This window comes from Ursus americanus, chromosome 3 (assembly GCF_024610735.1).
Source record: "Ursus americanus isolate L20-20 chromosome 3, mUrsAme1.1.p, whole genome shotgun sequence".
NCBI lineage: Eukaryota > Metazoa > Chordata > Mammalia > Carnivora > Ursidae > Ursus > Ursus americanus.
Genome location: NC_142129.1, coordinates 43,162,150 through 43,189,655, shown reverse-complemented (window position 1 = coordinate 43,189,655; position 27,506 = coordinate 43,162,150). Strand labels below are relative to the sequence as shown.

The 27,506-nt window shown below is 37.1% G+C and overlaps 1 protein-coding gene across 5 annotated transcripts in view; it reads left to right on the top strand.

Annotated features, from left to right (window-relative positions):
- AVL9 (AVL9 cell migration associated) overlaps window positions 1-27,506 on the top strand; it is a 70,815-nt gene that overhangs the window by 16,899 nt on the left and 26,410 nt on the right. For all 5 annotated transcript variants that reach the window (XR_006778666.2, XR_006778664.2, XM_045792900.2 and 2 more), the window contains exons 2-10: window positions 5,068-5,188; window positions 6,900-6,985; window positions 9,376-9,447; window positions 12,596-12,685; window positions 14,000-14,066; window positions 15,253-15,293; window positions 15,998-16,036; window positions 20,768-20,837; window positions 21,370-21,908. Coding sequence is in view for 3 of the 5 variants with exons in the window: in XM_045792900.2 (XP_045648856.1) it covers window positions 5,068-5,188; window positions 6,900-6,985; window positions 9,376-9,447; window positions 12,596-12,685; window positions 14,000-14,066; window positions 15,253-15,293; window positions 15,998-16,036; window positions 20,768-20,837; window positions 21,370-21,908 (1,125 nt within the window). In the remaining 2 variants the exon portion in view is untranslated. The remainder of the gene's footprint in view (window positions 1-5,067; window positions 5,189-6,899; window positions 6,986-9,375; window positions 9,448-12,595; window positions 12,686-13,999; window positions 14,067-15,252; window positions 15,294-15,997; window positions 16,037-20,767; window positions 20,838-21,369; window positions 21,909-27,506) is intronic.

Here is a 27,506-nt window from a genome sequence, read left to right as displayed (position 1 = left end):
ACATTTTCCCTGTCAAGGAACAAAAATTCCACTGAGTAAATGTGAAGATCTAATTGGCTTTATTAAGCGATTTGTTGAATCGGGTAGCATCCCATCTAGCAAGTAGGGGGGAGCTCCACGGAGTTGTACAAAATGGCAGGATTTTATAGAAGGAGGGTGGGGCAAGGAAGTTATTAGCAAAAGAAAAGGAAGGATTGTTCCAGGGCATCGTCACTTTCCCTTGGGAGAAGGGCAGGGTGTTCTGTTAGGTGAAGATGAATTACCTCATCTTCCTTTGCGGGATAGAGAGGGCCCATATGACAGACTACCTCATTAGGGTGCTGATCAGAAAGTTCCAGACTCACTAGTTAAGACTACATTTCTCGGGGAAGTTGGAATTTACAGTTAGGTTAGTTATTAAACCAGGTTTGGTGACTTAGCCTAAGTGGCTTGGGCCTGTGGGTTTCCTTTTAACACCCTAAAGAAACAATATTCTAAGTACTCTGCGCCCAATCACCCTAAAGCCAACCTAATTTTACCCATGGAATTCTTGGAGTATATGTAGTATCTACACTTACAACAACTTTATGAATTGACTTCATTTTAAGTTCCAACTAGAGTCACCCAAAACAGATCTTCATTCAGTAGAATGTGGAGTTGGGAGAATATATTGAACATAGCAAAGCATCAGATATTAAACTCTGACTGTTGGTAACTTGTTAACTAAATCTTCAGAAAATAAGACAGATTTCTGTGTCTCCCTTTGTGTCCAAGAGGGTAGGATGGAAATAAGATTTCCTTCAAAATGCTAGGAACTATTTGTGCTTATCTTTTTTTTTTTTTAACTCTAAAAGCAATGCATATCCATTTAAAAATAAATACCAGTTACTCAAAAGTAAATGATAATCTCAACTTATTGCCAAGTGATGCAGAAAAGGTGAGTGTATACACATGCAACGCAGATAAAGCATATGTGGCCAAAAAATTAGCAGTTTGTGAATATAGATGAAGTTTATAAGGTTGTTTATATTCTTTCAACTTCTCTGTAAGTTTGAAATTTTCCCGAAAAAGATGGAGATTTAAAATAAAAAATAAAATTAAATAAAACAGGAATATTCATCTCCAATCCCCAGCCTTATTCACCCTCCAGAGGTAAACTGTTATCAGTCAAACTTGTATCTTTTCAAGCAAGTTTTTTAAAAATTCGTTTAGAAAGATACAGAAGTATAATTTTTTGCATAAATGGAATCATAGTATATGTAGGATTATACTTTTATTTACCGATACTCTGCTTGCTTTTTACATTTAACAGTATGCATTAGTTTTCTATTGGTGGGTAATAAATTACCACAAACTTAGTGACTTAAAACAACAGGAATATAGAGTTCTGGAGGTCAGAAATCAGAAATGGGTTTCTCTGGGATAAAATCAAACAGGGCTGTGTTTCTTCAGGATACTTAGGGAAAATTGATTTTCTTGCCTTTTTCCAACTTTTTAGACTCCAATCCTTGGCTCATGGCTGCCTCCTCAAAGGATGCCTTCAAAGCATCTTGAAGCTTAGCATCTTCAGATATCTTTGACATCTCTGTCTTAAAAGGACCCTTGTGAAATCAGTGGGCCCACCTGAATAACCCCCATCTTAAGATCTTTAATTGTGTCTGCAAAGTCCCTTTTGCTTTGTAAGGTAGCATATAGACAGATTTCAGGGATAGGACATGGACATCTCTGGAGGGCTTTTATTTTACCTACCACGCTGTATATTACACCTAGCTTGCTTTATCAGTAAATGTGATTCTTCTTTTTTTTTTTTAATTTTTTTAAAAGATTTTATTTATTTGACAGAGCACGCATGCAAGCGAGCACAAGCAGGGGGAGAGGCAGAGGCAGATGGAGGGGGAGAAGCAGACTCCCTGCTGAGCAGGGAGCCCTATGTGGGGCTCCATCCCAGGACCCTGGGGCCACGACCTGAGCCAAAGGCAGACAGTTAACTGACTGAACCACTCAGGCACACCCTAACATTTTTTTTTTAAGATTTTATTTATTTATTAGAGAGAGACAGCGAGAGAGGGAACGCAAGCAGGGGCAGAGGGAGAGGGAGAAGCAGGCTTCCCGCTGAGCAGGGAGCCGGATATGGGGCTTGATCCCAGCACCCTGAGATCATGACCTGAGCTGAAGGCAGACACTTAACAACTGAGCCACCCAGGCACCCCATCCCCCTAACATTCTTTTTAACAACTGTATAGAACTGATGTAAAATTTATGTAATCACTCTTAGGAATATTTAGGTTTCCAAATTTTATGCGATGATAAGTCCTGTTAGGAACAGTTTTGTACATATCTGTGTCAATATATCAGTGTATCTGTGGGATAAATTCCTAAAACTGAAATTGCTGAGTCAAAAGGTAAATGTGTTATCGATTTGATAATACTGCCAAATTGCCTTCCAAACTCTTCTGCCAATTCACATTCCCAGAGCAAAGCCTGTTTGTTTCTCCATACTCTTGTAAGCACAAAATATTAAAATAATCTTTTCATGTTTTTCAATATGAGTAAAAATTTTATTATTCCAAATTGCATTTCCATCATTAAGAAAGAGGTTGAGCATTGTTGTACTACTTTCTTTTGGAATTTCAGATTAAACTCTTTGGACATAAAGAGCAACATATTTCATGATGGGCTTGTGAGACTTTGGGTCCATGATGTTTGTATTTATTTAAGAGCATGTTTTTAAATAAATAGCTATACATTAAGGTTAGTGGCTTCCCAAAAGAAAACATGTTGTAATAATTACCAAGACTTCTTAATAAGTAAGTGTATAGTGGGCTTTGTTGTTGATTACATAAAATACAATAATTTATTTCCTTGTTTCTAGGTTTTGTTTTGTTTTGTTTTTGGTGTTGAAGTAATTCTGAATTGGGATTTTTTTTTTAAACTCTGTAACTACCAGCTTCATAGTATCAGCTTTGAATATGTCTCCATTACCTCTGTCGCATTCTGCCTTCCTCCACACAATATGTGAAACCTCCGGGATATGTAGAAAAGATACAGAGAAATGCAAAATATAATTTGAGATTATCTATATTTAGCCTTAAGCTAATTGATCTTAAATGATTGATCTCTGAGAGTAAAGTCATTCATTCCATCCATAACCCAAACCTTTTAAAAATCCTTTCAAACTGAAAACAGTGGTTGCTTCTGAAGGTGGGGGCAGGAAGATGACTGGGTGGCCAGAGTGGTAGTGTCAAGGGTGGGAGGGAGTCTTCTTAGTGTATAGTCTTTCTTAGTATCTTTAAAGATTGTAAATATGGAACTAGGTCATCTATAAAAAAATCATTTTTAAAGCCCTTTTCTAATTCTCATGTGACTCAAGTGGCAGCTTGATTAATTCCATTGAGGTGTGGGAAGATGAGCCATCATATCTTTCCACATTAAAGGTAGGATCTAAAAGTGATTCTTAATCCCAAATTCCAACTTTAATGTATACAGTTGACCCTTGAACAATGCGGGGGTTATAGATGCCATATATAACTTTTGACTTCCCCAAAACTTTACTAATAGCCTGTTGACTGGAAGCCTCATTGATAACATGAACAGTTGACTAATACATATTTTGGATGTTATTTGTATCATATACTGTATTCTTGCAATAAAGTAAGCTAAAGAAAATGTTAAGAAAATCATACAGAAGTGAAAATACATTACAGTACTGTATTAAAATTTGCCTATATGTGGACCTGTGTGGTTGAAAACTGTATTCAAGGAGCGACTGTATTACTATTGCAGTATAAATTCCTGCATAAATATATTTTGAAAGAAAATTAAACATAAATCACCTAGAACTTCTAAGTCAATATGATAATCCAGGTCCCATGCATTTAACTCTTCCTTCCTCTCCAAAAGTCTCATTGAAGTAACAAGAAACACAGAGAAAATGCTGATAAACTTGGGTAGTCAGAAACTGAGGGTGTATACTCAAAATTTTGTTATTCCTAAATGACACAGTGTTGGAGAGATTTCATTGAAGTTTTCATTGATCAATTCTCAATATTAAAAAAATAACCTGAAATGTTGATTAATGCCTGCCCATTCAATCCTCCTGCCAACCCCCCATCAAAAACATAGCTCAGAGCTTCCAAGTTTTGTGAACAAGGGAACCTATAGTTCCCAAATGTAAATCTCCAATCCAGTCACCACCACTCTACCCCCATCCTCCTTTGCACATTAAAATCTAAACACCTTTAAATCAGAAAGGGGAAAAGACTTAAAAATCTTTCCTCCTCTTACTCCTTTTTTCTTTTTCCTCTGACGTACAGTAGGTTTGCTGATAGTGCCAAATGGCATCAGTAAATGTGGCTTATCCTTATGTCTGTCAGTCAGAGTTTAAAAGTATTTTTGCCAGGGGGCTCTTGGGTGGCTCAGTTGGTGAGCATTGGACTCTTGATTTCAGCTCAGGTAGTAATCTTAGAGTTAGGAGATCCAGCCCTGTGTTGGCTCTGAGCTAAATCTGGAGTCTGTTTGGGATTCTCTTTCTCCCCCTCTGCCCCTCTCCCCACACGCACTCTCTCTTTGATCTCTCTAAAGTAAATCTTTTTTTTTTAAGATTTTATTCATTTGCTAGATAGAGTGTACGCGTGCGCACGTGAGAGAGCACAAGAGCAAGTGCACAAGCAGGGGGAGCAGCAGGTAGAGGGAGAGGGAGAAGCAGGCTCCCCACTGAGCAAGGAGCTTGAGTCTCGGCTCAACCCTGGGATCATGACCTGAGCCGAAGGCGGATGCTTCACGGACTGAGCCACCCAGGCATCCCTCAAGTACATACAATCAGTCAGTTAAACTGCGGACTTGAGATACTGGCTGAGGTCAAGATCCCGTGGGTCATGAGATAGAGCCCTGTGTCAAGCTCCACACAGCGGGGAGTCTGCTTGAGAGTTTCTCCCTCTGCCCATCCCCCCCCACTTGCACATGCGCCTACGCTCATGCTCACTTGCTCTCTCAAATCAAAAAAATCTTAAAAGTATTTTTGCCTATCAGAATAAAGTATTCCCTTTGATCATGATAAAACCTTTTGGCTAACATTCCTTACTATTTTAGGTTGAATTCTCTTACCCGCCCCTGATTCCAGGAGATGGTCATGACAGCCACACTTTACCTGAAGAATGGAAGTATTTGCCCTTCCTTGCCTTACCAGATGGCGCACACAACTACCAGGAAGGTATGTAAACAGTGGAGCAATTAGTAGGTGCCTTTTTTTTTTTTTAATTTACTAAAACATCTTAGATTCTAAGTATTTTGGTAAATGAAAGGCCTTTGGCTTCTTGTGACTATTCATAAAATATTTAAATGCTTGTTTGGAGACGACTAGTCATGCACTGGAAGTCATGCAGCTGGGCTTGTGTTGATAATGTTAGTGAATGTTGGCCACTCTTTTGCTAGGAGCCCTGGCCAAAGTTAGTGGCCAGATTAGGACATCTGCTACTGGTAGCACTTCCTGCATTTATACCTCAGACTCCTTTCAGAGGGAAACTAAAGGGCTTACCTGTATTGGCTACCAATGGACTAGGGCTCTAGCTGCAAACAAACTAGGTTAATACTCCAGTGCCCACCTGGGATTGCTTTACCACCCCTGGAGCCTGCTATTGCAGGGCTCTGCTTAAAAGTTTACACGTAAGGGGTGGCTGGCTGGCTTAGTTGGTAGAGCGTGTGACTCTTGATCTTGGGGTGCTAAGTTAAAGCTCCATGTTGGGTGTAGGGATTACTTAAAAATCAAGTCATTTTAAAAAACAGTTTGCGTTTAAGAGGAACATATTAACACCCTCAGAGTAAACGCAATGCTGTGAAATTACTAGTGAGTCTCCTGTGACCCTGTAAATGAGTGCTTTGGCTCAACAAAGGACATGTTTTGTTATGGCATTATGGACTCTACCAAAACACCAGATTAAACTTGGTTTAATTACCTCTCTTCCTAATACTTCATAATTTTCATATGAAATGAAGCAAATGTTACTATGCAGTTTAATGTAAATTTTAAATACATTATTTCTAACCTTGCAAATCTTTTCTTCCTTTTTTATTATGAAAGCTTTTAAACATACAGAAAAGTTGAAAGAATAGTATAGTGAATATCTCACAAATTTTCTTTATATTTATGAATGTGTACAATTTTGCCTCTCCTATTTGAAAGTCTGACATCATGTTGCAGACAAAATGACAGTTTACCTCTAAATACTTCGGCATACACTCCTAAGGTCATTCCTCAGGATAACTTCCAGTACCATTATGACAGCTGAGGGATTTAAGAGTAATTTGATAATATCTAATTTATGTTCAAATTTCTCCAGTTATTCCAAGAATTTCTTTGATCTATCCAAGATTCGTGTGTTACCTTTTGTTTGTATGATTCTCTACTTCTTTTATCTAAATATTTTCTTTAATTTTTTAAATTTGAATTCAGTTAATTAACATATAATGTATTATTAGTTTCAGAGGTAGATGTCAATAATTCACCAGCCTTATATAATACCCAGTGTTTATTATATCATGTGCCTTCCTTAATGTCCATCACCCAGTTACCCCACCCTCCCACCCCCTTCCCTCCAGCAACCTTCAGTTTGTTTCCTATGATTAAGAGTCTCTTATGGTTTGATAAAGTATTTTCTGAAATAAGTGACTGTAGTTTCAATTTTAACCTATTATAATTCAGCCCCTTGGGCTTTTTGAGAATATGCGTGAATGAACTACATAGTAAGGCAGTAAAATGGATTCTAAGAAACCAGTGGTTATGATGCTAGAAGTAGGTATGACTTGGGTTCCTTGTTACATCATCATTTTGGTTGTAATTAACTGTATGATAATACTTCAGTTTATATTATTTATTAATAAGGGTAATTCACTTTGGTATTTACATTTTTCTTTGTATCTCTTAGATACTGTGTTTTTTCACTTGCCACCCAGAAATGGAAATGGAGCCACAGTATACGGTATCTCCTGCTATCGACAAATTGAAGCCAAGGTATGGTAGTTACAATGAACAACAACAAAAAACACTGATAATTATTTTGGATTTTTATAAACAATTTGAAGTTGTTTTCCCAGTAGTACCAGTTCATTCACATAAATGTTTTTGTAAGACATGGGTAACTATAATTATCATCAAATATTTTGTCCATTGTTTTTATATAGTGATACCTAAATTATCCATTTGTCTTCATAATACTGTATTTAAACTTTATAGCGTCCTTGAATTTTCTTTTTCCAGTGTTTGGTATATAATTTAGAAAAATGAAGTGATAATGTGTGCTGTTCTTTAAGCAGCAGTTTAGAATTAGTGGAAAGTACTTGTAGCTTTGAAGTACTTGAATATTCTCTTAATTATCTACAACTAAGATTTTTTTAATTCTTAAATTACCTGCCATCTTAATTCCTGAATTACTGTAATAACTCTAATTAATAGATTCACATAAGCCAAGATGGGTAGCTTCCCCTTTCTTGATGGTTTGCTTCTGAGCAGCACTGTTTTTTTGTGGTGAAGATACTCTGAGTAAAAATCTCTTGCCTATCATGACATCATTAATACTCCAAAGTAGTGAATGTTTCTCAACTTCAGCTGTACATTGGAGTCATCTGGAGAGCTTTAAATACTAGAGATGACTGGTTCCCAACCCCAGAGATTCTGATTTAATGTTCTGGTTATCAGGAGTTTTAAAAGCTCCTCAGGTGATTCCAGTATGTAGCCAAGATTGCAAACCGCTGCTCTAAAACAGTGATTTTTTTTTTAACCAGAATTAGCTGGAGACTTTTTTTTTTCTTTTCTTTTCTTTTTTTTTTTTTAAATACACACCTGACCTTTCCTTCTGCTGTGACTAAATTAGAATCTCTGGGAATTGAGCTTAGGCAATTACAAGTTTTAAAAGCTTCCTCAGGTGAATAATTAATCTTTTAAAATTTTCATTAGCTTTTTATAATGACCATTTCAAACATGCAGATAAATTAAAAGAATTATATGGTGAACACCTGTATGCTCACCATGTAGACTGAACAAATGTCAGCGTTCTACCACAACTACTTTGCATGTGTGTCTCTATTTTTCCCTGAACCATTTCAAAAAAATTGCAGGTGCAAATTCCACCATATCCAAAGTAGTTAACTACTGTGAAACAGCCCTTCATGCGCAGGGCCTGGAATATAGGACACACCTAGTAAATATTTGAGGAATGAATAACTGAATTTAAAGATAAAGATAAACCTGAGAGTAAAAGTTAGCCTGATAGCTTTGTACATTTGATTGCTTCATATACTGTTATCCTTAACGTACGTTTCTGTGAGATGAACTGAGTTGCCCCCCCCCCTTCTTGGAAATCTGTTCCTTTTACTCTCATCCCCTAGGTTGGTAAGTACTAGTAAAATTTTCCAAAGCTATCAACATTAACAACAGTTGTCATGCTCTGCATAGCCTTTAAATGGCATTTCATACTGCCTGTCTTCCTCACCCCCTGGGTCTGACCCACTCCACAGTATGTTGAGGTTGCCATTTTCTCCAAATTTTTCTTTCTTCATCTGATAACCAGAGGGATAAGACAGGTATCAGAAGGCCCTAGAGCATAGGAGAAAGACTGATTCCCTTTGAATGAAAGTGAGATGTGATAGATGAAATCCAATCAAGGCAGAGAGGTAGAAAACAGATTGAGGGAAGGCTCTATTTTTGACTTGGTTTAATGACTAGTCGTTAGTCATCAGTCAGTTGAAGACACTGAGGCCCCTTGGTCCTCAGGACATGTCAGGCAGTACACTAGAGAGGGGAAGAATAGTTCTTACTTTCCTCACAGAATTATCTGAAGTTGATCAAATGAAGGCTTGTTTCTCACTAGCAGAGAACTATAGACATCTCTGGTGGTCATCCTCAGAATCATCAAGGCATGAGTTACGGCTCAGGGCTGGGGTACATACCCGTTTGCCAGGATAAACTCCAGGCAGCATAGAACAACTACCTTAACAAAACTCTTGCCAGTTCTTCCATCTTGGGAGTTTTTGTCATGTCTTAAACTAGGCCCTTCTCACCAGGAATAGTAGTCTCTGAAAGGATGCCCATTTTCAAACCAGAATCAAGGACATTTGATTTGCATTATGGGTGTGGCAACTTACACATAAAGTATTTTCCATCATGTAGTAAGTTCCTCATTGAGAGTAGGGATTATCTCTCAAGCTTACATTCCTAGTGCCTACCAGATTCTGGCACAAAGTTCCTGACTGACTCATTCGATAAATATTTTCTGAAATGCTCAATAAATTTGGAGTTTAACTAAATGTAAGAAATTTTTTCTGTCTCACTGCTATTTTTGTATTGAAAGATAATTATTTTTAAATATTTCTATGAAATATTTCTAATAATGACTGTTTATATAGGCCTTGAAAGTACGGCAAGCAGATGTCACCAGAGAGACTGTTCAGAAAAGTGTCTGTGTTCTAAGCAAGTTGGTAAGAGACCATAACTTGTTAATGCGTTTGTTAAATAATCATGGCAGATTTTTACTTGAGAATAACATTATTAGAATAAGAGATTTATGGAAATAGGAATAGATTAAAATTCATTAGGTGTTCTCATTTATTGTCGTGCATCTCCTCTTTCTCTTTGCCTTTCAGCAGTTTTACTCTCATTTGCATCTCTGCCCATAACTAGATAAGATGAAGGAAATCTCCTAGCTAGGTATTTGGAAAAGAGGTTGACACTTGAGCAAAATGAGGTAGCTGATAGATTTCATTTATCCATTTTTATTTTGTTTTTAAGACTTTGGATAAATAATATATTACTAAAACTAAAATATCATAATCACTCAGATTTTACTGATAATATGAAAGTACATGACTCTTGCTATGAAAAATTGTAACCTTGACTTGCTCTTTAAAAACTTGAAATTCGGGGGGCACCTGAGTGGCTCAGTCGGTTAAGTGTCTGACTTTTGATTTCAGCTCCGGTCATGATCTCAGAGTTGTGAAGTTGAGCTCTGGGTCGGGCTCTGCGCTCAGCAGGAAGTCAGCTTGGGATTCTCGCTCTCCCTCTCCCCCACCCCCTGCTCATGTGGGTGCACACACGCACTCTCAGAAATAAATAAAATCTTTAAAAATTAAAAAAAAAAAAATTTTTTTTTAAGATTTTCTTCTTTTCTTGCTGTGCAATGGCGCCCTGCTTTTATTTTATTTTTTTTAAAGATTTTATTTATTTATTTATTTGACAGCCAGCGAGAGAGGGAACACAAGCAGGGGAAGTGGGAGAGGAAGAAGCAGGCTCCCAGCGGAAGAGCCTGACGTGGGGCTCGAACCCAGAACTCTGGGATCACGCTCCGAGCCGAAGGCAGACGTTAACAACTGAGCCCCTGAGGCGCCCCTAAAAATTTAAAATTTTTGAGGAACAGAAATGACATAATGAATTGTACATTAACAATACTTTAAAATTGTTTCATCTGTGTACAAGTTGATCAGATGCAACTGTATAATTTTAACTTTTATTTTTTGAAGAAAATATATAACATTTATTTTTCAGAGGTCTTCGTTAAATCATTTGTAATGTTCCTTTTTTTTTTTTAACTAATAGGGTAATAACACCAAATGACTAATTCTACACGTAGATATAATCTCCCAAATCTTTGTGCGGAAAAATCCAGATCTCTATTACATTAATTATCTTATAGCTATATGATTACTGAATACAAACATTTCTGCATTTAACCTAAATCAGAATGGAGAATATTTCATTTGCCTAGTCACCAAATTTTGTTTAATTATTTCTTGTGTGTTGTCTAGTTTTTCTTTCTTTCTCTCTTTCTCTCTCTTTTTTCTTTCTTTCTTTCTTTCTTTCTTTCTTTCTTTCTTTCTTTCAGATTTTATCCATTTGAGAGAGTGAGCATGAGGGAGGGTGCAGGGGGAAAGGGGGAGAAACAGACTCCCCATTGAGCAAGGAACCCGACACAGGGCTCTATCCCAGGACCCTAAGATCATGACCAGAGCTGAAGGCAGATGCTTAACAGACTGAGCCATCTAGGTGCCCCTGCCTTGTCCAGTTTCTTATATCCACAGACAATTTAAATGTAGTTTGCTTAATATATGTTGAATTTTGCAAGATAGGATTTATTTTGGCTTTTTCTACTAAGCCTAAAAAAAAATCCTGAATAATAATAATTTATACTGTGGGCCTTAATAAGTTTTTGAGGATCAGATATTGCTTCCAAGAGCATAACTTTAAATAGAAGGCAAGAATAGACTCCTTAAAAAGGAATGGTTGTAAAAGACCCCAATATCAGAACATTGGTAGATTGCACCTAGATAGTTTCTAGAAGGGTAGCCTGAAAAATAGAAATCAGTGAATATTTTTTTATACTGGGCCAGATGATTAAAGTATAGGAGTACCAGATATTAAAGCAAGTGCGGCATGTTGAAAGACTTCCTGAATAATCTTTCTTCAAAGGAAAATTATAATAACAATAAATGCCATTCATCAGGTCCCTGTATGTCAGGTATTAATTCTATACCAGACACTTTTTAGATATAATTGTCATTTGACTCTTCATATAAAAACAGGGAAATCTAAGTATTTATTGCTCTCATTTTACAAATAAAGATGGATGAGAGAAAAAATACCTAGCTCTCATGAAGTTACTAAGTGATAAAATAGGGGTGAAAATCAGGTTTTATCTGTCTTTGAACAGGCATAGGGGATAGAGGGAGCTAGCTTACGCAAAAGGGTTTGGTGGTTCATGGTGCATTGTATTTTATATATATAAAAATATATGAAAATATGCATATATATTTGAAATATATAAAATATGACTTTATACTTAGATACTTTAGATGGTAATGATATATTAACAAGGATATTGGTTGGAGGGAACTCTTCTGGTATTGTTTTAATTAACTGGAGTATATATACAGCATAGTCTCTGCATTCTAAGAAGGACACAGAAATCAGGAAACATTTAGAAAAGAACATTGAAAATAAAAAGGATAGAAATAGTAGAAGAGGGTCTTAAATAAAAATAAGAATTAGGGAATAATTTTGTTGAAGTATATGAAAGAATATTTTGATAAAAGACACAAACTAGTTGTTCCAAGCCTCCATAGAGGACAAAAAAGGGAAATGAACTTAAATTTAATTATGAATGTTCAACTAGATATAAGAACTGGCTATTATAAGGATGATTGTCAACACAAACCAGCAGAACAGTAGCAGAATTAGAATGTTTTAAATTTTATTATAGCTAATGTTAAAGTGCTTTCCATGTGCCAGACACTCAGAGTGCTCTTACCTGTGTCATTTAATTCTGGAAACAACCCCTTAAGATGTACTGTCTTTTCATATGCCAGTGTTCACAGCAGCAAGCAGATGTGGAGAGGTTCAGTGCCCGGGGTTATGTGGCTGAGTGATAGAGCGGATCCAGTGCCCACCTCTGAACCACTGTACTCCAAGTGTGTCGGACACTTTTTGATAGCAGCCATAGAGCTGAAACGGGTTATTTAACAGCTTTTAGCTGTGAATAATAAGATACTAAAGTTGAAGTTAGTTTTTCTTCAATTAGAAAGTTGTAAGTTGTTTTTTTACTATTATCAAACTGTGTTTTTCTTTTTCTTTAAGCCTCTCTATGGCTTACTTCAAGCAAAACTTCAGCTCATTACACATGCATACTTTGAAGAGAAGGACTTTTCCCAAATTTCCATTCTAAAGGTAACTGTATCCCTCTATAGATATATTTGGCTGAAAACAGATTCATGAATCAATCTGTTAATATTATGAAGATAATCTTGTTAGCTTAAGAAAGACATTCTTCTTTGAAAATAACATTGGCCCTATTATGATCCAGCGTTTGCACTACTATTTATCCAAAGGATACGTAAATATGGATTTGAAGGGATACATGCACCCCAATGTTTATGGCAGCATTATCAACAATAGCCAAACTATGGAAGGAGCCTAAATGTCCATCAACTGGTGAATGGATAAAGAAGATGTGGTATGAAATCTTGCCATTTGCAATGACATGCATGGACCTAGAGTGTATTATGCTAAAGCAAAAGAAGTCAGAGAAAGACAAATACCGTATGATTTCACTCATATGTGGAATTTAAGAAGCAAAACAAACATATGGGAAGGGGAGGAAAACAAGGGAGAGAGGGAAACAAACCTTTAAGAGACTCTTAAGGATAGAGAACAAACTCCTGAGAGTTGGTGGAGGGAAGTGGGTGGGGGATGGGCTAGATGGGTGCCCGGTATTTAGGAGGGCACTTGTGATGCGCACTGGGTGTTGTATGTAAGTGATGAAACACTGAATTCTCCTGAAACCAATATTGCACTGTATGTTAACTAACTAGAATTTAAATAAAAATTAAAAAAAAAAAAAAACACAAAGATTTGCAAATTGAAAAAAGAAAAGGAAATAACATTGAAAAGTGAGGAAGCTGCCCAAAATGTACAGTTGATATTTATTAAATTTAACAAACTGCCTTTTATTAGGAAATAATGACTACAAAGGACTATAATTAACATAAGTGTTTCCCTTAATGGATAGTAGCTCTTTTGCTATGCCATTGCTTCTCTAAATTTGCTTGTCTTACTAATATACTGCATAATATGTTTATCAGTCCTCTGGTTCCAATCTCCCAAAGCAAAAAAAAAAAAAAAAAACAAACCCAGACTACATGACTAGATGGATAGCATGTTTTCCTTTGGGCTGCCATGAATGTACAGAACATGACTCTCTCCTGGATTTTAGTGAGTATAGGACAATTAGGTGTTTAGCAAGAAACTAGAGGGAACTTAGCCTAGAATCCATACCACCATATGAGTGAACAAAGCTTCAAAATGAAGAGGAAGAGGAGAAGGGAGTGCTGGAAACTGGTGAGGTTTCAGAGAGACCTCCATTGTTACTGGCAAAGCCAACTGCCTCAGTTAAAGAACCGATCTTTTTCCTGGTCATCATACTTCTAATTTAGTGTCTGAAATGATTGTAAAATGTTCTAAATTGAATCTATATTTTTATAGGAGCTTTATGAACATATGAATAGTTCCTTGGGAGGAACTTCATTAGAAGGATCCCAAGTATATCTTGGTAAGTAGCTTTTATACAAATCAGAAGAAATGCCCTAATTTCTCTACGTTTGGTAAACCAAGTTGCATGTAAAACTCAAAAAGTGAAATTTCTGTATGAGATCTAAATTTAAATTCTTCAGTGTTTGATGTTGCTGTTTCCTTAAGTATCTTCTTAGCCAGTATTTATTTCTATTGAGAAAGGTTATAACATAATTGTAGCAATATTTAGAACTATTATTGTATAAAGCAAATTTCTGCTTTTCAGAATAATAATGGAAGTTTTTTCTTCTTCTTATGGTAATGCTGGCCAAGTCAATTCCCTGTTATAACAGAGAGGAAGAACAAGAGAGCGAGATCTCAGCTCTTTCCTATCTTAAGATTTTTCAAGTTGGGGTTTTGTTAGATTTATACTGTTTTGATAATCCAGAATATTCACTGGTGTCCAAGATACTCAAAAGGCATTCAATAAATACCCTTTTCATGATGAGAAACTAAGTTTGTATCACACAGTGATTTATGTTCACTCAATTCCTATTTTAGCATGAAGTAGCCAGACTGTGTAGTTCCCTTGTATAATCCTGTGTATAACGTAAGCTGGTTACAAAACTCTTGAGAATATATTTTTCTCTAAATTATTTTCTCTTGTCCTATGGCAGATGATCAGAGAAGACTATGATTTAGAAATAACCGTGGAGTATGTTAACCCAAAACCATGTTCAAATGATTGCCACTACAGTATAAGCTTCATTATTTCTAAACTTGTGTAATTTATAAGATATTTGTAGAATGGGGAGAAAATGTTAGAGCTACACTGTCCGCAACAGTAGCCCTTAGCCTCATGTGGCTATTTACACTTAGATTAGAATTAATAAAAGTTAAATAAAGTTAAAAAGTCATTTTGTCAGTACACTTACTACATTTCAAATGTTCATTGGCCCTATGTGGCTACTGCATTGAACAGTGCAGATTTAGAACATTTCTATTATTGTAGGAAGTTCAATTGGACCATGCTGTGTTTGACTGTTAACGGTTACTTGATAAATTCCTAGTATGTGTGTACATAATCAAATATTACGTAAATATTTTAATATTTGCATATTCTTACCATTCCTATTTTTACCTACCTTTCCTTTGATGGGAAGAAACTTTCTTTGACAAAATCCATAAGTTGTCATGACTGATTAGCTTTTTTGTTAACGTTGTAGGTCTATCTCCTCGAGATCTTGTGCTTCATTTTCGACACAAGGTATGATACCTTATTTAATTTATAATGTACTAAAATTGTCATTTCCCTGAGCAAATTCTGTATGCTGCAAGGTCAAATACAGATGGTGGCATACCGTATTTTAGTTCTTCTAAGACAGTTTTTATAATGATAAAAGTTGAAAATGTTGGTAGAGCTTATAGGATAGAAGTTTTTAAAAGTATAGTAATACTGTCTATTTCTGTGCAGGAGAGGATACTTTTTCTGTTCTCTTTGTAATTTCAGATGTCATGAAATTAGAGTGGAAAGGAACATGTTTTAATCTTGCAGAGTAGTTTATATGTTGCTCTGAGAGTGAAACATCTGTAATAAAATATCTGTACCTATGTCTTCTGATCTTTATTATTAAAGATATGACTGGAACATACACACTCATTCATTTGCACACATTTATTGAGTATATGCTGTGTGAATGCCCCGGTCCCTGCCCTTGAAGGAGCTTGCAGATATTTCAAGCAAAAATAACGTAACTCCTTCCAAAAACCACAATTTGTTAAGAGATTTAAGTCGTTCTTAATAAATACATAATTTTTAATTTTTCAGTATAAGTTTGTAATTTTCAATGCAGTTTTAAGCATTGTAGTTGATATTATTAAATGATGTACGGTTATGTTTGAGGAAGGGAAAAGGCAAATGAATAATAGGCTTGAGTTTCTTATTTTAATACAGTATTTTTTCTTCTTTAGGTCTTAATCCTGTTTAAACTAATTCTTCTTGAAAAAAAGGTGAGATTTGAAGGAATAGAATATTTAACATGTGTTGACATTTCTTAAATACTATATAAAATTAAAACTAATGGTTAAGTATAAATTAAGACTTTTTTGCCTAGCATACTATTGTAGACCGAAACACATATTCTACCATAGAATATAAATTTGTGTAGTCTTTTCTATGGGCAATTTGACAGTAACAAATTTAAATGGACTTAAATAATAATGAAATTTATCAGGTTACTGCAGACTTCATGGCTCATTGATTGAATGGTTCTGTATAATTAAGTATTGAGATTTTTTTTCCACCTCTTTGCTCCACAATCCGCTGCGCTAGTTTTATCCTGCGCCTGGTTTCCCTTGTAGTGTAGGTTAACTGCCAACAGTAATTGGTCTGTATGCTCTCTCAGTTATAACTGGTGGTAGAGGGGTGTCTGGGTGGCTCAGTCAGTTGAGTGTTAGACTCTTGGTTTTGGCTCAGGTCATGATCTCAGGGTTGTGAGATCCAGCCCTGAGTCAGGCTCCGTGCTCAGTGGAGAGTCTGCTTGAAAGCCTCTCCCACTGCCCCTGCCCCCACTGGCACATGCTCTCTCTCTCTCTAAAATAAATAAATAAATTGGGGTGCCTGTGTGTCTCAGTCAGTTAAACAGCCGACTCTTCACTTTGGTTAGGTGGCCGACTCTTGATTTCGTCTCAAATCATAATCTCAGGGTCGTGGTATCTAGCCCCCCCCCCCCGTGCCTCCCCCTGCTTGCTGGCACATTCTCTCTCTCTCTGAAATAAGTGAATAAGATCTTCAACCAATAAAATCTTTAAAAAAAAGAATAATTGGTATTGGTGGTAGAGATAATACCTATTCCCAAACCTTTTAATAATCTTCCTTTGCAGTTTGTTTAGACCCATGAGGCCATGTGCTTGGAGTGAACAAATAATTGTTGCCAAAGAAGTACATATATTAGTTTAAATTTGGGTTCCAGACCATTCTGTAGTACAAAGAGATTGGATTGCCATGATTTTAGATCAAGGGTGTATAAACTAGGTCTCCGGGCCAAATCTGGCCCACCATCTATTTTTATAAAGTTTTATTGGAACCCATTCATCTACTTACTGCTTATGGCTGCTTTTGCATTATAGTCGCAGAATTGAGTAGTTGTGACAGAGACCATATATATCGGCTGCAAAGGAAGAATTACTAGTATTTGACCCTTTATAGAAAAAGTTTGCTGACCTCTGGTGTAGACTAACCAGGAGCTGCCCTTGGATCTGGGGCCAGTTTTATATACCATATTACTATGCTAAGTGTAGTAGGGGTGGAATGGATGTTGGAAAGTCAGCCATTTGCAATGTCCAGTGTGGTTTGTTACCTTAAAAATGTTTATTCCTTTGGCCCAGTAGTTCTTCTCTTAGAGATTTATTTTCCAGAATTAATGTGAGTTGGACAGAAAACTCCATCTAAATCATTCTGTCACAGAATAATGAGTTATCAGTGAATAAGTACTGGCTCATCTTGTATGTTGTATATAATTTCAGAGATTGAGATTTTTTTTTAATTGTAAAGATGTTTCATTGAATGTTAAGTGAAAGCTTGTCCAGGTACATATCAAGCCCATGATCCCAATTTTATAAATAAATATATATTCATTAAAAAGAGACTGGAAGGAAAGACATCAACAATTTGGTGAGAATATAGGTTGTATTTTTATTTATTAAAGATTTAATTTATTTACTTATTTATTTAGAGCATGAGCAGGGGGAAGGGAAGAAGGAGAAGGGGAGAGAAAGGATCTCAATCAGACTCCACACTGAGTGCAGAGCCTGACACAGGGTGTGATCTCAAGACCCTGAGAGCATGACCTGAGCTGAAATCAAGAGTCAGACACTTAACTGATTGAGCCACCCAAGTGACCCTAGGTTATATTTTTAAGAAGGAAATATTTTTCTAGTTTTCTGTAACGAATATCTATTTCTTCTTCAAAGAGAAAAAAGGTAATTTTTAAAATGAATGAATCTAACATACTATATATGCAATGTTTTAACTTTTTAAAAAGGTTTTTAATTGTAAAATATGTGAAACACAATTTGCCATCTTAACCAGTTTTTAGTGTATAGTTGAAAGGCATTAAGTACATTCACATTGTTAGTGCTGTCATCACCATCCATTCACAAACTCTTCATTGTGCAAAACTAAAACTGTACCCATTAAATAGTAACTCCCTGTTTTCCCCTCCCCACTGACAGCAGCCCTTCTACTTACTGTTTCTATGTATTTGGCTACTCTGAGTTCCTTATACAAGTGAAATCATGCAATATCTTTTTGTGACTGGCTTGTTTCACTAAGCATAGTGTTCTGAAGGCTGATCCACGTATGGTATGTGTCAGAATTTCCTTCCTTTTAAAAAAGGGCTGAGTAATATCCATTGTATGTACATACCACATTTTATTTATCCCTTTGTCCTTTGATGGACACTTGGGTTGCTTCCACCTTTTGGCTCTCATGAGTAATGCTGCTATGAATGTTGGTATGCATACATTTTCTTCAAGACCCTGCCTCCAGTTCTTTTGGGTGTATACACAGAAGTGGTATTGCTGGACCAGATGGTAATTCTAATTTTAATTTTTTTGCATAACCACCATACTGTTTTCCATAGTGGCTGCACCATTTTACCTTCCTGTCAACAGTGCATAAGGATGCCAGTGTCTCTACATCCTTACTAACACTTGTTATATTTTAGTTTTTTTGATAGTAGCCGTTCTAATTGGTGTAAGGTGGTATCTACTGGTTTTGATTTGCATTTCCCTACTAGTAATGTTGAGCACCTTTTTATGTGCTTGTTGGTCATTTGTATGTCTTCCTTAAAAAAATGTCTGTTCAAGTCCTTTGCCCATTTTAATCAGGTTTTGGGTTTGGTTTATTTTTTTCTTGTTGACTTGTAGGTTTCAAATTTTGCTATTGCAAATCATAATAAAAAGTATTTTACATTGCAATCCAGGGCACACATGGATATAAGTATCTAAAACAAAAGTCTTCCAAAATAGTACTTAGCCTAGCTACATGTAGTGGCATTTATGATGATATAGCTTTATTTAATGTGGCAAATTGCAGGTACACTATTTTTATATTGATTTGATGAAATAAGGATATTCTTTAATGCAGTGCTTGGTTTCTCTGTACTTAGAAAGCACTCCTTAAGTAAGATCATCTTTAAGGAAAGCATAGACAATTGTGGGTTCTATGCTCTGTCAAGTAGCAGTTCAGTATCCCTCAATGATTTAATTGTTTAAAAAAGAAAAGAAAAACTCACCTAAGCAAATCTTTGCTTGTTTTACCCAACTAATTTAATAATTACCAGGTGTTGCTTTTAAACATCTAATCCTGTTCTGATTCTTTTCTCGTTTTATTCTGAAACATGTCAAACCTACAGAAAAGTTGATAGAATACTATGATGAACTTCTACACACTTGATCTGTATCGAAGATTAACATTTTGCCACTTTTGCATTATACTGCTTTATATATGTTCATCCCCCGCCCCCCTGGAATCCTAATAATTTTAAAGTCATGGTACTTTACCCCTAAAAACTTTAGGGTAGGGGCGCCTGGGTGGCTCAGTCATTAAGTGTCTGCCTTTGGTCCAAGGCGTGATCCCAGAGTCCTGGGATCAAGCCCCTCATCAGGCTCCCTGCTCTGCTGGTAGCCTGCTGCTTCTTCTCCCACTCCCCCTGCTTGTGTTCCCTCTCTTGCTGGCTGTGTCTCTCTCTGTCTAATAAATAAATAAAATCTTAAAAAAAATAAAAAACTTTAGGCTATATTTCTTTTTTCCTTTTTTTTTTAAGATTTTATTTATTTATTTGAGAGAGAGAAGAGAGACCAGAACAAGTGAGGAGAAGCAGGCTTCCCGCTGAGCAGGGAGTCTGACATGGGGTTCCATCCCAGGACCCCAGGATCAAGACCTGAGCCAAAGGCAGATGCTTAACCGACTGAGCCACCCAGGTGCCCAGGATGTATTTCTTAAGACTAACAGTATATTCCCATATAACCAAAATACCATTTTCACATTCAAGAAATGCAGCCCATTTTCAAATTTCCTCAGGTATTATAATAATGTCCTATAAATTGGTTGTTTCTTTCACTGTGGGGACCAAGGATCATGTATTGCCTTGTAGTTCTCTTTAATCTCAAACAGCTCTACCACCTTACTCTTTTTTTTTTTTTTGGTTTTCTTTTTGTTTTTCATAGCATTGGCTTTTAACACAAACAAGTTATAAGCTTAGATTAGTCTGATTATTTTCTTTTGGCTAGTTTCAGATTAAACTTTTGTGGCAAGAGTACTCTAAGGTGTGTCCTCAGTTATCACACCAAGAGGCCCATAACTTTTTGTAGTAATATTGGTGATGTGAAACTTGATCATTTGATTAAAGTGGTAGACCCCAGTTTTCTTCCAAAATGAGGTACTTGTGTTTCCCTTTGCAACTAATAGCTAATCTGTGGGATGATAAATTTGAAGCTATGTGAATATCCTGTTGCCCAGCAGCCTTTCACAGTACTTTAGCTTCCATTGGTAATTTTTAACTGAATCATGGTGGGTGCTTGGTGATTTTTTTTTTTTTTTGATTCTTTCATTAATGCTATGTTAGCTGTTATTCTTATGTAAAGAAGAATTTTTCCTTCTCTATACCTCCCCCACCCCTTTTTTAATGTTGTAGACTCATGGATTTTCTAATTTAATTTTGATTTAATCCATTTCAGGTTCTCTTTTATATTTCTCCAGTGAATAAATTGGTGGGTGCCCTGATGACTGTATTATCCCTTTTTCCAGGTAAGAGGGTAACAGTAGCAACTCTTTCTTTCGTTTGACTTGTACTGGAACTTTCTTTCTTTTTTTTTTTTTTTTTTTTTTTTAAGATTTCTTTTATTTATTTATTTGACAGAGATAGAGACAGCCAGCAAGAGAGGGAACACAGGCAGGGGGAGTGGGAGAGGAAGAAGCAGGCTCTCAGCAGTGGAGCCTGATGTGGGGCTCCATCCCAGAACGCCGGGATCATGCCCTGAGCTGAAGGCAGACGCTCAACGACTGAGCCACCCAGGCGCCCCTGTACTGGAACTTTCAATGATAAAATTTTTTAAGGATAAACTTGCTAGGGATAACATTTCTATTTTAACATGATTTTCTTTTGTCATTGGGTTTCTCTCTTTTGTATGAGATTTTTCTTTTTTTTTTTTAATTAAAATGTGTGCAAGCATAACTTACTAAAATTTTAATAGGAGAGTTCCACTATTTAGAATGGAATATGCAACTCTTTTCCCACCTTATTGTAAACCAAGCTGTTCTCCAATATTATATGTTGTAGGCATGATTGAACATGGTCTCAGTGACTGTTCTCAGTACAGACCCCGAAAGAGTATGTCTGAAGATGCTGGGCTTCACGAAAGTAATCCCCCTGCAGATGATTTCGTTTCTATGTCTGCTCCCGACATTTCAAATGCCAACTCAGGAACTGTTAAGAAAATCATGACAGGAAGCCATGGAGGAGATGCTGGCATCAAGACTGAAGAACCGTTGCTCCAAGTAGAAGATGACAGCACCAAAGGACAGGAACCCAGTGATACCAGTCAATATTTGAAACCTCCTTCTCGCCCATCTCCAGAGTCCTCAGAAAGTGACTGGGAGACCTTGGATCCTAGCGTCTTAGAGGACCCCACGTTGAAAGAAAGGGAACAGGTGGGGTCAGAACAGACAGACTCATTTCCAAAGGAATCTATGCCCTCAGACAGCCCTCCAATTACTGTACAACCTCAAGCTAATACGGGCCAGATGGTTCTGATACCAGGCCTAATTTCCGGTTTGGAAGAGGACCAATATGGCATGCCCCTGGCCATCTTCACAAAGGTAAAGTTTAGTGTTTTTTGTTTTTTTTTTTTAATATTTATTTATTTGAGAGTGCACACACGAATGGGGGGAGGGCAGAGGGGGGAGGGAGGGAGAATCTCGAGCAGACTTCACACTGAGCCAGGAGCTCATCGTGGGGCTTGATCTCACAACCCTGAGATCGTGACCTGAGCCAAAATCAAGAATAGGATGTTTAACCAACTGAGCCACCCAGGTGCCCCTGGTGTTCCTTATTAAGGCCCTTAAAGAATCTGACCACCCTTTTATTTTTTTTAAAGATTTATTTATTTTTCTGAGAGAGAGTGTAGGGGAGGGGCAGAAGGAGATAATCTTCATGCAGTGGGGACTGAGCATGGAGCCCGACTTGGGGCTCAGTCTCATGACCCATGAAGTCGTGGCCTGAGCTGAAACCAAGAATTGGACATTCAACTGACTGAGCCACCCAGGTGCCCCCTGACAACCCTTTTAGAATTTAACTTGCAATGTTGAACATACTTTCAGGTCTGAAAATTTTCCTGGAAAACTGTAAAATACATACTGAAACGTATAGTGCTCCAGTTATCTGTGACCTTAGTGTCACATATGCCAGGTACCATACTAAATTCTAAATTTTTATATCCATGATCTTGCAGTCTACCATGAAAGACAGATACATCTTCCTGGTAACTAGAGCGAAGTTTTACGGTTTTCTCTAAATACTGTCCTTTATGCATGAAGTAAGACTTTATGTGGAAAAGAAAGATATGGGTAGTGTTGACTTGAACATGTATTTCTTCCTCTATGATAAATTCTTCCTGGGTTTATCCAGCTTTACTAGTAAGTATTTGCCCCAAGTCAGTATTGTTGAATAGTTAACAGAGAATGCTTTGTTCATTTTGTGGCCTGCTGGGGGATTCTGAAATTATCTAATTTGTTTTATGATCGAACTAATGCACAGTTTCTTAAAACTGGGATTTAGAAACCTAGGGAGGAAACTCAGGACTCTCAAACTGCTGGTTAGTAGCGACTAGTTATGGGTTTTCTGAACTCACATGTGGATGTTAGGACTACCTATACTTGTTGAAGCCCTTTCTTGGCTGCTTTACCATCCACCCTGCAGTTTTTATCATGTGGCGATATTAAGAGGGTGATTAACTGGGGAGGGATTTTTTTTTTTGTCTGAGAGATTGCTGAATTAAAGCAATGTAAACATTTTGTGGGCTGCCAATAAACCATGTTTGGCAGAATATTCTGTTTGTGTGCATTATACCACTACTGAATGTATGATGGACTTAACACCATCATTATGGTAAATCAAATATTTTTCTTTTTGGTTTTATGTTTTATTATGTGCTGATTAAAATCTAATTTGTTATTCAGTCACAATTGTAAATACAAGTGCTGGTTCTTTTTATGTCAGCAACTTTGGAGTATGAAATATTCTTTTTTTAATTGAAATATAATTGACGTAATGAAATATTCTTAAAAGTGAATTGTCTTTAGGCTTTTTTTTTTCCTCTTAAAGATCATAAAGGACTTAATACAGAAGAAATTAGGTTAGCCAAACAGCTTAAAAGTAGTTTTTTAAAAAGCCAGAGAGAAGCTACGGCGTGCTTGGAGAATATCCTGGGAATATAGAATATTGAGCCTTGAAGAGAATAATAAGCTGATTGGTCCCCTGATTCAGTGTATGAATATACAGAAACAAATTTATACATAATAAAACGTTTATGTCTAGAAGAGATGCCCCAGCTGTCCAGCTTTCCAGTCTTCTCTCTAGTACTTGAAATTACTGGAGGATGATGCCTTTCATGTCAGTTTTAGAAGTGAGCCTTACTGAGTCAGTACTGTAGATACGAGATGCAAAAATATGCTTGAACCTATCCTGAGAGCTGATTTAGGAAGTGTAGGGAAGAAACTGGGGTGCAGAGGGGAGAGGAGATGGGATTGGAGGCATCTTTTGGGTCTAGTGCCCATAAGGGGAAGGGAAGGAACTAAGGGAACCAAAAGAGGAGGAGGAAAATTAGAAAACTCTCCTATGTGATATGTGTGATCTGCTGGACTATACCACTTTAAAACCAGAGAAATGGTGGAGAATGAGGGAAATGGAAAAAAAGCTAAAGAGGAGTTGGGGTAGCTATTTTCAGATGTGAAAGAATCCTGAGAGCTTTCCTTATGTCTTTCCCTGATTTTAAATCTTCCCTGGCTTACTACTGAAAGAGTCCTGGAACTGGCTACACTCTGGAGCAAAGCAGTTACAGTAGGACCGGCCAGAAGGCCTAGAGCCCTGGGAGTTAAGGTTCCCACTTGTTTTAGTCTCATGAGTCCGCTTCTGCCTCCTCTCTTCCAGTTAAGAGGCAGTATTTATTATTTGGTAAAAATTAGTCGGATCTTACCATTAATGGAACTCTGATGAAAAGTCACCTCAATTGTAGTAACTCTGACTGAATAAAAAGGATTTTTATTTTTAGTATGTGAGGGATAGGGAAGATGATTTTAGGCAATCACTAAAAAAATTATTTTTGAGTTTTTTACTTTTTTAAAAAAAAGATTAGCTTCTTAGTTTTGGTTTTTGTTTTTAAAGATTTTACTTATTTATCTTAAGAGAACAAGAGTACAAGTGGAGGGGGTGGGTGAGGAGCAGAAGTGGGGAGGGAATCTCAGGCAGACTCCGCACTGAGTGTGGAGCCCCATGTAGGACTCAAACCCTTGACCCTGAGATCATGACTTGAGCCAAAACCGAGAGTCAGAAGCTCAACCTACTGAGCCACCAAGGTGCCTCAGTTTTTTGTGGGGTTTTTTGGTGTTTTTTTTCTTTGGTTTGGTTGGTTGTTTTTGCTTTTGTTTTTTTAAGATTTTATTTATTTGACAGAGACATAGCGAGAGAGGGAACACAAGCAGGGGGAGTGGGAGAGGGAGAAATAGGCTTCCTGCTGAGCAGAGAGCCCAATGCAGGGCTCAATCCCAGGACCCTGGGATCATGACCAGAGCTGAAAGCAGACACAATAACTGAGCCACCCAGGCGCCCCTTGTTTTTTTTTGTTTTGTTTTGTTTTTGTTCTTTTTAATTACATATATCTGGTACCTTCAGTGTTTTAAATATATAATTTCCTCTATCAGAAGATTACTTAATATAAAAGCCCTAATTTCAGTTTGTAACTTTTTCAGTAAAACAAATCTATGAAAAAGTTAAAAATATATGTAGTTAGAAACCAGACTTCTTTATCTGCCACATGTATTAATCTCATTTAAATATTGCTTCTGAGTTTATATTTGGTTTGCTTCATTTTCAAATTTAGGTTATCTACAGATAGATACCTTGATTGGCTAACCAAAAAGTTACAGGTGCATGTTCATGAATCTTATTTAAATGGAATCATAATTTTTTTCTCTTGGCATTGTTTTTAGTTTCATTCATGTTTTTGCATGATACTGTGTATTATTATTCTTATGTAATTTTCCATTTTCAGCTGTTGTGCAGTTTATCAATTATGTGGATGGACGTCTGCATTGTTGCCAATTTCTGGCTGTACAGATAATGCTGCTATGAAATTGTTTTTCAGGAGTCTTGCTAGACACATGCCAGAGTTTCTATAGCAGTCAGTACCTAAAAGCAGGAATACTGGATCATGTGGAATGGGTGCCTTCAACTCAACTAGAATTCTCAGTTGTTTACTGAAGTGGTTCTGACAGTTTCCACCATTCCTATAACAGGGTATGAGTTCCCAGCTGCTCTGCATTCTCACCAACCCTTGATATTGTCATATTTTTTAATATTTAAAAGCCATTCTAATAGTATCTTGTGGCTCTTGGTTTGTATTTTTTTCAATAATTATTGTTGAGCTTGAACATCTTTCCATAGTCTTGTTAACCATTTTGATCCCTTTTGTGTGGTATTTGTTCAAAACTTCTGGATTGTCCTCCTTGTCACTGATTTGTGGGACTTCATATACTCTAAATACCTTTTCTATCATTTTTTACTCTATGGTTAGTGCCTTGGAGGTCTTATTTAAGCAGTCCCCCCCCTCCCCACGTCGAGGTCCTAGGTTATCTTTTAAAGCTATATAGTTTTGGCTTTCACAGTTTGGTTTTTATTAACTGAATTTAATCTCTGTGTATGTTTGAGGAGGGAGTCTTTCTGGACTCTCTCTTGTTGTTTCGTTGGTATATTTGTCCATCCTTGGGGCAGTCCCCCCCCTCCCCGTATGCACATCCTATGAGGCAGAAAAAAGGCTTTGCCTTTTGTTCTTGATCTTTAAGCATGTCTTAGCCCTTTTCGTTTCCACATCAATTTTAGGATCAATTTAAGTTCTCACACAGGTTGAGATTTTGATAGGGATTACCTTTAAACTCTAGATAACTTGTGGAGAGAAGGGACATCCCTGTAACAGGGAGGCTTCCATTCCATGAACATGTTTATCATCCCTGACCAGAGGAGAGGTGAGAAAGTGGCATCCGGTCCTGATCGCACTGTAGCCCTTTCCAGGTCACAAGAGAAAAGCAACACTGTGCTTTTGCAGCTCTTTAGCAGATCAGATCATGACAGTTTTGCTAGATTTACCAATCCGAGGTGTGGGTTTTTTGTTTTTTAGTTGCGGTTTAAAAAAAAAAAAGGTGTGTGTGTATCAAATTTACCATGTTTACCATTTTTTTAAAGGGGGAAAGGGGTAGAGGGAGAGAGAATCTTAAGCAGGCTCCATGCCCAGTGCATAACCAGATGCAAAGCTCCATCTCATGACCCTGTGATCATGACCTGAACCGAAATGGAGTCAGCCCTTTAACCGACTGAGCCACCCAGGCACCCCGCCCTGTTTACCATTTTTAAGGGCACAGTTTAGTAGTGTTAATGTTCACATCAGTGTGCTATAGATCTCCAGAAGTTTCTCATCTTGAACTGAAACTCTCTACCCATTAAACAATAACTCCCCATTCCCCCGACCCCTGGCAACAATCCTTTCTGTTTCTATGAATTTAACTACTCTGAACACTTTTTTTTAAGTGGAATCATACAATATTAATCTTTTTGTGACTGGCCTGTTCAACTTAACGTTCTCAAGGTTCATCCGTGCTGTAACATATGTCACCATTTCCATCCTTTTCAAGGCCAGATAATATTCTGGTGTGTGTGTGTATTATCACACTTTGTTTATCCATTCATCTGTCAATGGACATTTGGGTTGCTTCCACTCTTTGGCTATTGTGAGTGCTGCTGCTTTGAACATGGGTGTGCAAATACTGTTTCAGGCGGTTTTTTTTTTGGTTTTTTGGGGTTTTTTTTACCATTATATACTACAGCTCCAAATATGGAAATTTAAGTACCCTAGGAAAGTGAAAAGTCAGAAGTGGGCTTGGGTATGGAGGCTGTTTTATGTGAAAGGACCTGGGCTTTTGTTGCTACCATACAATAGGGAACTTTAAAAGATTTAGGAAAAATAGATCATCATTAAAAGGCACCTGGGTGGCTGAGTCAGTTAAGGTGTCTGCCTTCAGCACAGGTGTCCTGGGATCAAGCCCCACATTGGGCTCCCTGGTCAGCATGGAGTCTGCTTCTCCTTCTCCCCCTCCCCCCTGCTCATGCTCTCTCTCTCTCAAATGAATACATAAAAATCTTTAAAATAT